The 14,623-nt window shown below is 47.8% G+C and overlaps 2 protein-coding genes across 3 annotated transcripts in view; one reads left to right on the top strand and one right to left on the bottom strand.

Moving 5' to 3' along the window:
* Nucleotides 1–14,623, top strand: part of TECPR2 (tectonin beta-propeller repeat containing 2) — a 138,663-nt gene that overhangs the window by 45,079 nt on the left and 78,961 nt on the right. For both annotated transcript variants that reach the window (XM_050796667.1, XM_050796668.1), the window contains exons 3-5: nt 1,566–1,694; nt 2,717–2,848; nt 8,356–8,513. In XM_050796667.1, coding sequence (XP_050652624.1) covers nt 1,566–1,694; nt 2,717–2,848; nt 8,356–8,513 — 419 coding nt within the window. The remainder of the gene's footprint in view (nt 1–1,565; nt 1,695–2,716; nt 2,849–8,355; nt 8,514–14,623) is intronic.
* Nucleotides 1–14,623, bottom strand: part of CINP (cyclin dependent kinase 2 interacting protein) — a 148,257-nt gene that overhangs the window by 59,959 nt on the left and 73,675 nt on the right. The gene's annotated exons all lie outside the window — the stretch shown is intronic.

The following is a 14,623-nucleotide window of genomic DNA, read 5'->3' as shown; positions in this document are numbered from 1 at the left end:
CATCAACGGATGAATGGAGAAACAAAACGTAGTATGTACATACAAGAGAATATTACTAAGTCTTAAAAAGGAAGGAGTTCTGATATGTGCTATAACACGGATGAACCTTGAAGATACTGTATGAAGGAGATAAGCCAATCAGAAAAAAGATAAATACTGTATGGTTCCATTTATATGAGGTATTTAGAGTAGTCAAAATCACAGTAAAAGGAATTTGAGGAGTTTTTTTTTTTTTAAAAAAAGGGTAGTAAAAATCATAAAGACAGAAAGTAGAATGGTAGTTGCCAGGGGCTGGGGAGAGGGATGAATGGGGAATTATTGTTTAATAGGGTCGGTTTAAGTTTTACAAGTTCAGTAGTCCTGGAGATGGATGATGGTGGTGATTGTAGAGCATTATGAATGTATTGAATACCACTGAAATGTATACTTTAAAAAGGGATACTGGTAATTTTATATTAGGTGTATTTTAACATTAAAAAATTGGGGGATGAGGGCTGGGTACGGTGGCCCACGCCTGTAATCCCAGCACTTTGGGAGGCTGAGGTGGGCAGATCACAAGGTCAGGAGATCAAGAGCATCCTGGCCAACAAGGTGAAACCCCATCTCTACTAAAAATAAAAAAAAAAAAAAAAATAGCGGGACTTGGTGGTGGGTGCCTGTGGTCCCAGCTACTCGGGAGGCTGAGGCAGGAGAATCACTTGAACCCAGGAGGTGGAGGTTGCAGTGAGCCAAGATTGTGCCACTGTACTCCAGCCTGGGCAACAGAGTGAGATTCTATCTCAAAAATAAAAATAAAAATTGGGGGATGAGGGCAGGGTGCAGTGGCTCATGTCTGTAATCCCAGCACTTTGGGAGGCCAAGGCAGGAGGATTCCTTGTGCCCAGGAGATCGAGACCAGCCTGGGCAATATAGTGAGACCTTGTCTCTACAAAAAAATTTAAAAATTAGCTGGGTGTGGGGCACACGTCTGTAGTCCCAGCTACTTGGGAGGCTGAGGCGGGAGGATCGCTTGAGCCTGGGAGGTCAAGGCTGCAGTGAACTGTGATTGCACCACTGCCGTCCTGCCGAGGTATATTTGTTTTCTGGTTTTTTGTTGTTGTTTATTGTTTTTTTGAGACAGAGTCTTGCTCTGTCGCCCAGGCTGGATGCAATGGCATGATCTTGGCTCACTGCAACCTTCACCTCCTGGGTTCAAGTGATTCTCCCTGCCTCAGCCTCCCAAATAGCTGGGATTACAGGCATCTGCCACCATGCCCAGCTAATTTTTGTTTTTAGTAGAGAGAGGGTTTCACCATGTTGGCCAGATGTCTCGAACTGCTGACCGCAGGTGATCTGCTTGCCTTGGCCTCCCAAAGTGCTGGGATTACAGGTGTGATCCACCGTGCCCAGCCCTGTTTGTGTTTTTTTTTCAACAGACGTAATTTCTGACTTGCATACCTTTTTAATCAAGAATATGTATGGGCTGCAGCCTGATGAAGTTTTTCACTCGTTGGTAATGTCCTCCTTGTTTTACATTTTCAAAGTCTGCATAGTTACAGATTCATTTGTTTTCAACGTTTCCCCAGGGGAAGACGGAATCTATCACTGTGGTGAAGCTGCTGAGCTGCTTTGATGACCTGGTGGCAGCAGGCACAGCCTCTGGCAGGGTTGCAGTTTTTCAACTTGTGTCTTCATTGCCAGGAAGAAATAAACAGGTGAGTACTCATGATCTGAACACGTGTTAACTTCTTGGTAAATTCCTCATGGATTTTTAAAATGAGAAATCCTCATCTGCTTAGAAAGTTTATGCTCAGAGAAAGCCGGGCACAGTGGCTCACACCTGTAATCCCAGTAATTTGGAAGGCCAAGGCGGGCTGATCATGAGGTCAAGAGATCAAGACCATCCAGGCTAACATGGTGAAACCCCGTCTCTACTAAAAATACAAAACTTGGCCAGGCGCGGTGGCTCATGCCTGTAATCCCAGCACTTTGGGAGGCTGAGGTGGGCGGATCACAAGGTCAGGAGATTGAGACCATCCTGGCTAACACGGTGAAACCCCATCTCTACTAAAAAATACAAAAAATTAGCCAGGTGTGGTGGCGGGCACCTGTAGTTCCAGCTACTCGGGAGGCTGAGGCAGGAGAATGGCGTGAACCTGGGAGATGGAGCTTGTAGTGAGCCGAGATCGCGCCACTGCACTCCAGCCTGGGCGACAAGCAAGACTCCGTCTCAAAAAAAAGAAAAAAAGAAAAAAAATACAAAAATTAGCTTGGCGTGGTGGTGTGTGCCTGTAATCCCAGCTACTCGGGAGGCTGAGGCAGGAGAATTACTTGAACCTGGGAGGCAGAGGTCGCAGTGAGCCGAGATTGCAACACACTACTGCACTCCAGCCTGATGGAGTGAGACTCCGTCTCAAAAAAAAAAAAAAATTATGCTCAGAGAAGCTTAACACAGTGCTGTTTATAATTGGAGAACATTTTTGTGCCGAATTGAACACTTGGCATAAAGCACAGGTGGGTCATTTCATTTTTGCTTAATATCCTCAAGGTATGCTCTCTGTGGGTTTTCAAGGTGACTAGAGGGATGGAACCTTGTGCAGGTTCTGCTTGGAAAAGGAGATTGGGAAAACCAGCTCTTCTGTAACTAGGAGCGATTGTATACCTTTTCCATGTAGCCCCAGCTCACAGCATTTATCCTTTTCTTTTTCTTGTGTTTATTTTTATCCCTTGTTCATAGCTTCGGAGATTTGATGTCACTGGTATTCACAAAAACAGCATTACAGCTCTGGCTTGGAGCCCCAATGGAATGAAACTGTTCTCTGGAGATGACAAAGGCAAAATTGTTTATTCCTCTCTGGATCTAGACCAGGTAAAATTATTTTCAGAAATCCTGTTGGCTCTTGCCTTCTTACATTTGGAAAAACTATATTTATAATTGTATTTTTATTCAGTTTGTATTCTTGAACATTGTCCCTTTATAATCTCAATTGTTATTTGTAACATTTACTTTTATAGACTTATGTTTTATAAGCTTCCACTTCTAAGACTAAGGAGTTGGCCTACTGGAACATTCACTTTTTTCATTCTACTGTTGTGTATTACTCCTACTTGGAAAAGAAGCTATTATCATTCCTACTTCCTGAAAGGTTAGTAGGAGTGATGCCAAGCACTTCTGAATCCTAACTGTGGACAAGTCAATGATTTCAATGGATGGAGGACTCTCTGCCAGCCACCTGGCCTGTGTGAGATGACCTCATGTGACAGGAAGTGGCAGAGGAGAAGGTTAGGTGGCAGTACGGTGAAGATGAAGAAGCTGGAGCTCCAAGAGATCCAGGAACTAGCCCAGGGTTGCAGGCTTGCACCTCACAGGGCTTGCTTTCAAACCGAGGTTCTGCTTCGACGCCCGTGCCTTTTCCACTGCATGTGTGGCTTTATGATCTGCTGGGTTTTATTTGTTTTGTCATGGGTCTGCAACCAAACTGAACTCCTTGGTGGCACAGTCCTTTCTTTTTCTTATTTGTAATCTTCATTCCTAGAACACTGTCAGAATTCAGCAATTTTTTTTTTTTTTTTCTTGAGATGGAGTCTCGCTCTTGTCACCCAGGCTGGAGTGTAGTGGTGCGATCTCGGCTCGTTACAACCTCTGCCTCCCGGGTTCAAGCAATTCTCCTGCCTCAGCCTCCCGAGTAGCTGGGATTACAGGGACCTGCTATCATGCCTGACTAATTTTTCTATTTGGTAGAGATGGGGTTTCACCATGTTGGTCAGGCTGGTCTTGAACTCCTGACCTCAGGTGATCTGCCCACCTTGGCCTCCCAAAGTGCTGGGATTACAGCCGTGAGCCACCATGCCCGGCCAAGAATTCAGCAATTATTAGCTGCATGACTTTCAGTCCCTCTGATCCAAGACTGACCTATTATAAATATTCTCTAGTAGTAGTTTTCAAGCTTTGTAGTCATAGGATCCCTTTATACTCTTAGAAAGAGGACCCCAGGCCGGGCGCGGTGGCTCAAGCCTGTAATCCCAGCACTTTGGGAGGCCGAGACGGGTGGATCATGAGGTCAGGAGATCGAGACCATCCTGGCTAACACGGTGAAACCCCGTCTCTACTAAAAATACAAGAAAATTAGCCGGGCGAGGTGGCGGGCGCCTGTAGTCCCAGCTACTCGGGAGGCTGAGGCAGGAGAATGGCGTGAACCCGGGGGAGCGGAGCTTGCAGTGAGCCGAGATCGCGCCACTGCACTCCAGCCTAGGGCACAGAGCAAGACTCCGCGTCAAAAAAAAAAAAAAAAAAAAAAAGAAAGAGGACCCCAAAGCATTTTTGTTTATATAGGTTATCTCTACCGAGTACACCGTGTTAGAAGTTAAAACTGATAAATTTTAAAATGTATATATTTTTTTGAGATGGAGTCTCGCTGTGTTGCCCAGGCTGGAGTGCAGTGGCACAATCTCAGCTCACTGCAACCTCCGCCTCCCAGGTTCAAGCGATTCTCACGCCTCAGCCTCCTGAGTAGCTGGGACTACAGGCAACCGCCACCATGCCCGTCTAATTTTTTGTATTTTTTGTAGAAACGGTGCTTCACCGGATGGTCTCGCTCTCCTGACCTTGTGATCCTCCCATCTCAGCCTCCCAAAGTGCTGGGATTACAGGCGTGAGCCACTGCACCTGGCTGACATTTGAAAATATTTTTACTTTGAAATAATAAATCCATAATATCTGAACATAAGTGACATATTTTGTGAAAATATCTCTATATCTCTGTTTTCAAAACAGGTGACAAGAGTGAGTGGCATTGAGTTGTATTTTTACAAATCTCTTTATTATCTGGCTTAATAGAAGATGACTGCCTTCTGCATTCAATCTGTTGCCATACATTGTTTTGATTGAAGTATATAAAGAAAAACTGGCCTTACACAGACATGTAGTTGGAAATGGGAGGAGTATTTTGATAGCCTTTTCAGATAATTGTGGACATTCTTTAATAATATCCTCATATTGACAAATGGTAGTTGCTTTAAGGGTTACAGTGACAAATGACAAACGGTAGTTTCTTTAAAGGTTAGTAAAAATTGGAATCTGAAACCACATGGATGAATTTTTCCTACTCTGTTACATTAAAATCTACTTTACACATGTTGGATTTTGTAACATTATGTATTGGTCACTTAGAAAATACTATTCACAGAGTGGTGTAGATCTTCCAAATGTTGACACTTTTTTTTTTTTTTTTTTTGAGACATGGTCTTACTCCTCTCACCCAGGCTGGTGTGCAGTAGTGCAATCATGGCTCACTGGAGCTTCGACTTCCCAGGTTCAGGTGATTCTCCCACCTTGGCCTCCCGAATAGCTGGGACTACAGGTGCACGCCACCATGCCCGGCTGATTTTTTGTATTTTTATAGAGACAGGGCTTTGCCATGTTGCACAGGCTGGTCTTGAACATCTGGGCTCAAGCAGTCTGCCCACCGCAGCCTTCCAAAGTTCTGGGATTACAGGTGTGAGCCACTGTGCCGGCTGGTACATTTTCTAATACAATATCAAAAAAAAAAAAAACCTTTGTTAACATCAACATCATTGTAATCAGGAAAGTCTAGCTATAAGGAATCATGTCAAGTTCACAGGGACAGGTACAAGTTTTCGTATGGCTAATCTTCACATGAGAGCAACAAATACCATTACTTGTTTTCCTTGAAGTGACAGGCTTTTGTTTTTTGAGAGAATGTCTGCTAAATACCCAAATTTGAATAATTACAGCATTTCAAATAAAAATGGTGTTTTGTGAAGAAAGCAGCTGGCTCAGCTCATAGCTGCAACAGTTGCACAAGTGCTTTTCTTGAGAGAACCACTGAGTGTGTTTCAGTGTGCAGCAGAAGGGAGAATAGAAAACTACCTATCCTCTGGCCAGGCACGGTGTCTCACACCTGTAATTCCAGCACTTTGGGAGGCCAAGGCAGGATGATCACTTGAGCCTAGGAGTTTGAGACCAGTATGGGCAACATGGCAAAACCCCATTTCTACCAAAAAACATATAAAAATTAGCCAGGCATGGTGGCACACACCTGTAATCCCAGCTACTCTGGAGGCTGAGGTTGGAGGATCACTTGAGCCTTGGAGGTGGATATTGCAGTGAGCTGAGATTGCACCACTGCACTCCAGCCTGGGCCAAGAGCCAGAACCTGTCTAAAAAAAAAGTTTGCAACCTTTTCATGTAATGGAAATTTCTTTATCTTGATTTTGGTGTTGGTTACATGGCTATAAATTTGTCAAAATTCATAGAATCGTATACCTAAAAAAGGACAAAATTTACTCTAAGTTTTACCAACAAATGTGATCACTGCCCCCTGCTTCCCTCACAAAATGTCAGTGATGTTACAGCAATATTTCTGAAATAATTGATGAAACTTTTCAAATATACTGGATTTCATATATATATATTTCATATATATATACGAAAAATATATATATATATGTATTTCATATATGTATATTTTTTGAGATGGAGTCTCGCTCTGTTGCCCAGGCTGGAGTGCAGTGGCGTGATCTCGGCTCACTGCAACCCTTGCCACTGGGTTCAAGTGATTTTCTTGCCTCAGCCTCCCAAGTAGCTGGGATTACAGGGATGTGCCACCTCGCCCAGCTAAATTTTGTATTTTTAGTAGAGACGAGGTTTCACAATGTTGGCCAGGCTGGTCTCGAACTCCTGACCTCAAATGATCCACCCACCTCAGCCTCCCAAAATATAGGGATTACAAGTGTGAGCCACTGCACCCAGCCTGATGACACTTTTCTATACGAGTAACTTATAGAATCAGATTTTTAATACAATGAAATATGCTCAGGCCGGGCACGGTGGCTCAAGCCTGTAATCCCAGCACTTTGGGAGGCCGAGATGGGCGGATCACAAGGTCAGGAGATCGAGACCAGCCTGGCTAAATACGGTGAAACCCCGTCTCTACTAAAAAATACAAAAAACTAGCCGGGTGAGGTGGCAGGCGCCTGTAGTCCCAGCTACTCGGGAGGCTGAGGCAGGAGAATGGCATAGACCCGGGAGGCGGAGCTTGCAGTGAGCTGAGATGCGGCCACTGCACTCCAGCCTGGGCGACAGAGCGAGACTCCGTCTCAAAAAAAAAAAAAAAAAAAAAAAAAAAATGCTCTGTGTTAGCAGTCAGATGCCTTCTAGAATTTTATTTTGTGTTTATATATAAAATATGTTTTTTGTTTTTGTTTGTTTGTTTTTGTAAAGACAGAGTCTCACTCTGTTACCTGGGCTAGAGTGCGGTGGTATGATCACAGCTCACTGTAATCTGAACTCCTGGGCTCAAATGATCCTTCTGTCTCAGCCTCCCAAGTAGCGGGGATCACAGACACATGCCAATACACATAGCTAATAAAATGGTTTTTTTTTTGTAGAGACAGGATCTCACAATGTTGCCTAGGCTGGTCTTGTAAAATCTCATTTTATGTTAATAGCATTTTATATATTTAATATCATTTAATTTCTTCTGACCTCCTGTTTTCTATGACCCTTTTGGTTGACAAGTATATAATGTCCTCAAAACTGCTTTGAGCACTTTGTGAGGGGAGACTATAATATGAACTTACAGAGCTGATTATTGTCACAATAATTTTATAGAAGGTTCCATTCCATTGTTTTATAATAGAATAAGCAATACACACAGTGCAACAGATTTCTGTTTAGATCTTTATGGATGCTTCTTTGAACTCTCTACATGTTTACTGTGTCATCCCTGAGCCTGCTGTGGTGCACAGTAAAGAATGTATCTACTGGCCGGGCGCGGTGGCTCAAGCCTGTAATCCCAGCACTTTGGGAGGCCGAGACGGGCGGATCACGAGGTCAGCAGATCGAGACCATCCTGGCTAACCCGGTGAAACCCCGTCTCTACTAAAAAATACAAAAACCTAGCCGGGCGAGGTGGCAGGTGCCTGTAGTCCCAGCTACTCGAGAGGCTGAGGCAGGAGAATGGCATAAACCCGGGATGCGGAGCTTGCAGTGAGCCGAGATCCGGCCACTGCACTCCAGCCTGGGCAACAGAGCAAGACTCCGTCTCAAAAAAAAAAAAAAAAAAAAAAAAAAAAAAAAAAAAAAGAATGTATCTACTGAGGACATGTTTTTAAAAATTACGCAGATTTTAAAATGTTTCTTGTCAAACTGGATGTAGCATGAGGGAGATGTTAGTATGGACTATTTTCCCATCCATCAGATAATCTCTCTGTGGTAGGTTGAGAGTGAATCTGCAGAGAGAGAAAGCATACATTAGGTAGGGTGCAAGCTGACCTAAGCACTGACTTGTCCTAAGGGAGGTCCATTCTTTAGCCTGGCGCTGATGTGAGGCGTAACCAGACTTTCTCTGCCAGGGGCTCTGTAACTCCCAGCTGGTGTTGGAGGAGCCGTCTTCCATTGTGCAGCTGGATTATAGCCAGAAAGTGCTGCTGGTCTCTACTCTGCAAAGAAGTCTGCTCTTTTACACTGAAGAGAAGTCTGTAAGGCAAATTGGAACACAACCAAGGAAAAGGTAAGTTCCCTAAGTTTTCCTGTTTGGCCTAAATGCTGGGCCTTGTTGTAGAGGGTGCTTTAGGGTTTCCTAGGTCTCCTCTTTGCCGGACGCAAGCCCACAGCGGCTCTAAGCCTGGGGGTCCTGGTGGCGCCCTGTGCCTGCTTAGGATTTCTCCTCGCAGAGGCGGACAAGAAGAATGGGTTCCTCTTGTTGCAGAGCTGTAGGAGCCTGCACGCACAGCCACTCTGCCTCTCAAAGTGCCACGGTCGGCCCGGAGAAGCCTCAGGGGTGGCCTGGTCCATCCATTCTTGTGTAGGCACCTCCTCCACACAGCCTGGTGAGGGCTCAGGGTCGTGGGGCTCACTCGTTATTCAGCACGTGTTTACCATGCACCCCTGTGCACTGTGGCAGGCTCAGCAGTGACATGGTAAACACGGCAGATCTGAGCCTTCCGTTGTGGAAATGGAAACGCAGATAAAACGCTTGTTGACCATTGTGGCAGCCGCTGTGGACCAAAATACAACAGGATGCTGTGTGAGTGTAGACACACTTGTCCAGCTGAAGGGTCAGGGAAGACATCCTGAAGGCGTGGGTTCCAGGTTCCAGGTTCTAGCTGGGATTACAGGCATGTGCCACTACACCCAGCTAATTTTGTATTTTTAGTAGAGATGGGGTTTCACCATGTTGGTCAGGCTGGTCTTAAACTCCCGACCTCAGGTGATCCACCTGCCTTGGCCTCCCAAAGTGCTGGGATTACAGATGTGAATCACCAGGCCCAGCCTGCTGAACACTTTCTTAATTCCATCAACAATCTGGCCTTTTTATATCTGCAGTCTCCCTATTGGCCCCTGGAGAACTCAGTGGAATTTATGGTCCTGCGGATCTTAGTTCTTCTGTTCCCTCTGCCAGTATCTTACTCCTCTGGCATTTTATCCTGGTTCATCTGTCGATGTCTTACTGCACTGTGTCTTGGAAGGACGGCAGGGTGTAAAGACAGGGATTGAAAACCAATTATCTTGTGGATCCTATTCCCACCAATCTCTCTTAAAACCTGGCCCTCGGCCAGGTGCAGTGGCTCACGCCTGTAATCCCAGCACTTTGGGAGGCCAAGGTGGGCGGATCACTTGAGGTCAGGAGTTCAAGAACAGCCTGGCCAACATGGTGAAACTTCCTCCCTACTAAAAACACGAAAGTTAGCCAGGCGTGGTGGCGGGCGCCTGTAATCTCAGCTACTCAGGAGGCTGAGGCAGGAGAATCGCTTGAACCCGGGAGACAAAGGTTGCAGTGAGCTGAGACCGCACCACTATATTCCAGCCTGGGTGACAGCGAGACTCCATCTCAAAAAAATCAAAAACAAAAAACAAACCTGGCCCTTTAACCTCTTGTGTGGAGACCCAAGCAGTTTCTGTAAACCTCTCCTAGTGCGTCTGTGCAGTGCAGTCTTCAGGGAACATTGATTGAAAGCATCCTCTGCACCAGGAACTGTTTTAGGATGCAGAAACAAATAAATGTGTCCCCTTCTCAGAAGGAGAGAGATTTTATTGAGCCGTGGGGAAATGGGGGCTAACAGAATAAAAGGAAATGTTCTTAACATCTGTGTCTTAAAGACTTGCTTTCTGCTGTAGACTATTGTGTGTGTCTCTCCCTGGAAGCAGTGCTTCCCTCACAACTGTTTAGCTGGGCATGTACACGTGGAGGTGTGGCAGCAAGTAAGGAGGCATCCAAGGAGACAAGGCCTCTGCCCTCAAACACAAGGGGAGAGACTGTGGGTCAGCAGGAGAAGAGTAGAGGCTGTCAATGCTGTAAAGGAGCGGGCAGGGTGAAGCATTAGGGAGCGCTAGGCCTGGGGCAGGATGTTGCATTTGGATAGAATGGTCAGGAAAGGCCTCTATAAGGGCAGTGATCTTTGAGCTGAAGCCTGGGAAGAGCTGCTAGAAGAGCATTCCAGGCTCAGGGAACAGCATATGCCAAGACCTCAGTTGGGCCAGGGCTTAGATGTTCAAGAAGCCAGAAGTGACTAGGGCACTGGCTATGACAGGAGTCCAGGGGAGCCGCGGGGAGGCTGGCACAGGGGTCCAGGGGAGCCGCAGGTTGGCTGGCACGGGAGTCCAGGGGAGCCATGGAGAGGCTGCTGCAGGAGTCCAGGGGAGCCGCGGGGAGGCTGCCGTGGGAGTCCAGGGAAACCATTGACTGAGATGGAGACTGGGGAAGCCTGGGCCAGAGGTCAGGACATCAGGACCCCTGCTGTGGACATAGGGGGTTTGACGGGTCTGTCACATTGCCGTGTGGGAGTCACAGAAGAGAGTTCTGTGGACCAGTCTGGAGCCCAGGGAAGAAGTCTTGACCAGAGGGGAAAATGAGGTCACCAGATACAGGTGACATTGACACCTGACATTGGATGAATCCACGCAGGGAGTGTCTGTTCATTCGGTGCTGGAGCTTTGCCCCAAACCTCTGCCCTGCTCCAGGTACTCCTCATCTGGGGATATCTGTGAACAAGGCAGAACAGATCTGTAATCTCAGATTACAGAGTGGTGTGTGCAGAGTGGTGTGTGCAGAGTGGTGTGTGCAGAGTGGTGTATGCAGAGTGGTGTGTGCAGAGTGGTGTATGCAGGTGGTGTGTGCAGAGTGGTGAACAGATAAACATGTCAGAGGGTGCAGAGCCACAGAGGGAGGCGCAGGAGACACAAGTGTCTCTTTAATAGGATGACAGGGACGGCTTCTCTGAGGAGGTAGCCTGGGCTGATTCCTGAAGCAAGGAGGCAACTAGTGCGAGAAGACCTTGGAGAGAGTCCCTGGAGGCAGGAGGCCCCTGCACACCGAGGATCTGAGCAGCCAGGCCAGCTGTGTGGAGCAGAGTGTGGGGAGCCCCGCCCATCATCTTTGTGGGCCCTGCCCATGGGGCTCTTTCAGTCCCGTGCTGTGGCCAGTCACAGAGGACTGTGGCCAAGCTGGGGAGGTCACTCTGGCTGCTGCTTGGAATATATTGGAGGGGGCAGGTGTGGCAGCTCAGCAGGGCCAGCGAGGGTTCTGGGTGATCTAGGTGGGAGATGACAGGATGGGGCGGGGTCAGTGGTAGGACTGCTTCCAAGACAGAGCTGGCAGATTTGCTGCCATGTTGGTTCTGGGGTGTGACAGGGATGAGTTGGAGATGATTCCTAGGTCTGTGGTCTATGCAACTGGGTGAGTGGACATGCCGTGGATTGATGCAGAGAATCCTGGAGGCACGGGGAGAAGGAGGAGATGAAACAGCCTGCTGTGGCCCTGCCCTGTCCTCTCGCCACAGTAGAGAACTGGCGTGGGAGGTGGGTGGCAGGTGTGCCTCTCAGGGAGCTGTGCACCGGCAGCCGCTGGCGTGCAGACAGGAGCTCGCCTAGGGAGATTTGGGGAGGCCTTGTGTTCTGAAGAGGAAATGGCATCAGGAGAGAACAGGAGTTGGGGGGTCAGAGGAGTCAGAGGCCACGTGGAGGGACATAGCAGCTGCCGCGAGACCAAGGGCTGAGACAGCTGTGACGGGCCTGAGTCTGTAGCACGGAGGCTGTGCACAGCCCTCCTCGTCAGCAGGGCCAAGGGATTGGAAGGGCTGAAAGAGGAGTGGACAGCGAGTATGGAGAGCTTTTGGGAGGAGTGTTTTTGCAGAAGAGAACAAAGAAAGAGAAATAAGTGGTGCCCGGGGGACCGTGTGGCCTGCTGAGAATTTTGGGAGAGGGGCCATGTGGCAGCACATAGGTGTGTGACGTGGGTGCCTGTGGAGGGAACACAGTGCTGGTGGGGACAGAGTGCAGGTGGTGGCCTCAGTTGGCTCGCTTATGGACAGCAGTGTAGGGTTGACCAGAAACCAGGCCAGAGATGCTCTTCCAGAGGAAGGGCAGGGCACTGAGCCCAGGGCAGGTGCAGGCAGGTCAGAGGACTCAGAGGTCGAAGATGAGGGGTCCTCTTCCCTTCGAGTCTGTGGACCTCTTCAGACCGGACGATGTGTGTGTTACATCCAGAAAACCGCAGAGACCCCGGCCACCCGCAGCTGTGGGTTTGCTGTCCTGTGTATGTCGCACTGTTTCGTGTGTCAGAGCCCTCTGCAGACCTGTTACTGTGTCTCCTGTGAGTCTAGTGCTCAGGGAAGCCCTCCCTGGCAGTAGCACTTTGCCCTGGGGAGGGAGGAGGAGATGAAGCAATCTGTAGGTGTGGCGCCCGCATCTGGGTAAGAGCCAGCAGCCGGTTCTGGAACTCCGCCACCAGCACATCTGTTTGGATGGCTGGTGGGTGTTTAGCTGTTGAGATCTCTGGCAGGGCTTCTGTGGATCCTTCTTCTCTCCCAGCTTAGACTTTCAGGCTCCCATTTTGGGTGCTGTCAGCTTTCAGCATATCAGGTCTGTGGCACCATACATTATGCACAAAATCAAAAAACACGATTATTTTGTAGCTAGAATTTGTTAGCCAGAAAACACTCCTTATATATCAACGTGGTCTGTAAAGGGAATTAAAATTTGTTTAAGTAATCAGTGAGTTTTTGGAAATCATCTCTACAGAAATTAAGAAATTTTGTTAATTTCTTTATGATTTTAGAATCCTGCAATACTTAGACCATAAAAGTTGGAGTTTTGGTGTCAAATTCAGAAAGCACCAGCAAGTACTGGAGAATCGCACTGCAAGTGGACGGTGGCTGAGTCGGGGGCTTAGGACAGTTTCTCTAGCTGGTTCTTCACAACTTCACTGCCTTTGACCAACCCACTCGTCAGACATTTCCGTCCTCTTTTCTTTAGAGACAGGGTCTTGCTCTGTTACCAAGGCTGGAGTGCAGTGGTGTGGTCACAGCTCACTGCAGCCTTGAACACCTGGGTTCAGGCGATCCTCCTCCCTCAGCCTCCTGAGTAACTAGGACTACAGGGACGCACCACCATGCCTGTCTAAATTTTTTAATTTGTAGAGATGGAGTCTCTCTCTCTGTGTCACCCAGGCTGCTGTCAAACTCCTGGGCTCAAGCAGTCCTCCCTCCTTGGCCTCCAAAAGTGCTGGGATTACAGATGTGAGCCACCATGCCATTCAGCCATTCAGCAGTTTTCGAGGCAGCCACTCCCAGCACCGTGCTCAGCAGGGCTGCTTTCCCCTTCCTCCAGGGGAAGAGTCCACCTGGTGTTCAGGACCTCGCCTTCTCATGCCCACTCAGATGCACCACCTTGATCTGAGCTCTTTGAGCAGCTATTTGAGCCTCAGATGTGGCGCTTCCAGATGCTGCTGTAATTGTTTGCACAGGTCAGCACGGTGATATGAGACAGGCTGAGGACCCCATCTCATTTATTTTTTATTTTACCCAGAGCATCAAACACGGTGTCTTACAGAACGTAGGAATCACTAAATGTTTGTTAACATGAGTGCTTTAGTTACGTAAGATGAACCAGTCAAAATGGAAATGACAAGAGATTTTTCAGGGGTCCTACAAATAGAAGGAAAACATTTAAAAATTGGATCGCCAAGAGAAGTTGATTGACAGGAGAGGAAAGGCAAGAGGAAGAGGTTATGGGCTCCCTTGCTCGAATTCCTCTGGGTCACTCTATTTAGAGGACCTCTCCAGAGCAAGCCCACCAAAGGCAGTAATCAGATCCGATGCTGCTTATAGAATTGTCCATGAAAGACCCACAGCATCAAACACCCTTGGTTCGTCCTGACGATCATTGTTCAAAGCTGAATTTGATATATGATATCCTCCTCAGACCCTATCCAAAGGGATTTAGTTACTGAGGTGCCAGAAGGACCTAGTGAGATTCTGGTGTGCGAAGGAACCCCGCAAATAACTATCTGTGTGCCTATGTGGGTGGGCCCTGGGGGCGGCCTCTGGGGTTGGGTGTGCTGCTGTGTACAGGGAGCGTGGGGACAGGCACAGTACAAGTTGGCCGAGGTCTGGTGGGGAAGCAGTGGCACGGAGGTGGCTCTCAACTGTGAGCTGCCTGTAGCCTCGTTCAGGACAGTCGGGCACTTCTGGGGACTTGGTGTCACAAGCATTGCTTTTGTGCTGCATGCAGGTTATCTCATTCATTCCTCACTTCAGCCTTTGAGATGGGAGTTACTCTGCCTGGTTTACAGAATGGGAAACAGGGCCAGAAAAGTTCAATAACTGCACATATCATGTACCC

The sequence above is a fragment of the Macaca thibetana genome, chromosome 7 (assembly GCF_024542745.1).
Source record: "Macaca thibetana thibetana isolate TM-01 chromosome 7, ASM2454274v1, whole genome shotgun sequence".
Lineage (NCBI taxonomy): Eukaryota > Metazoa > Chordata > Mammalia > Primates > Cercopithecidae > Macaca > Macaca thibetana.
This window is presented reverse-complemented; position numbering and strand designations above follow the sequence as displayed.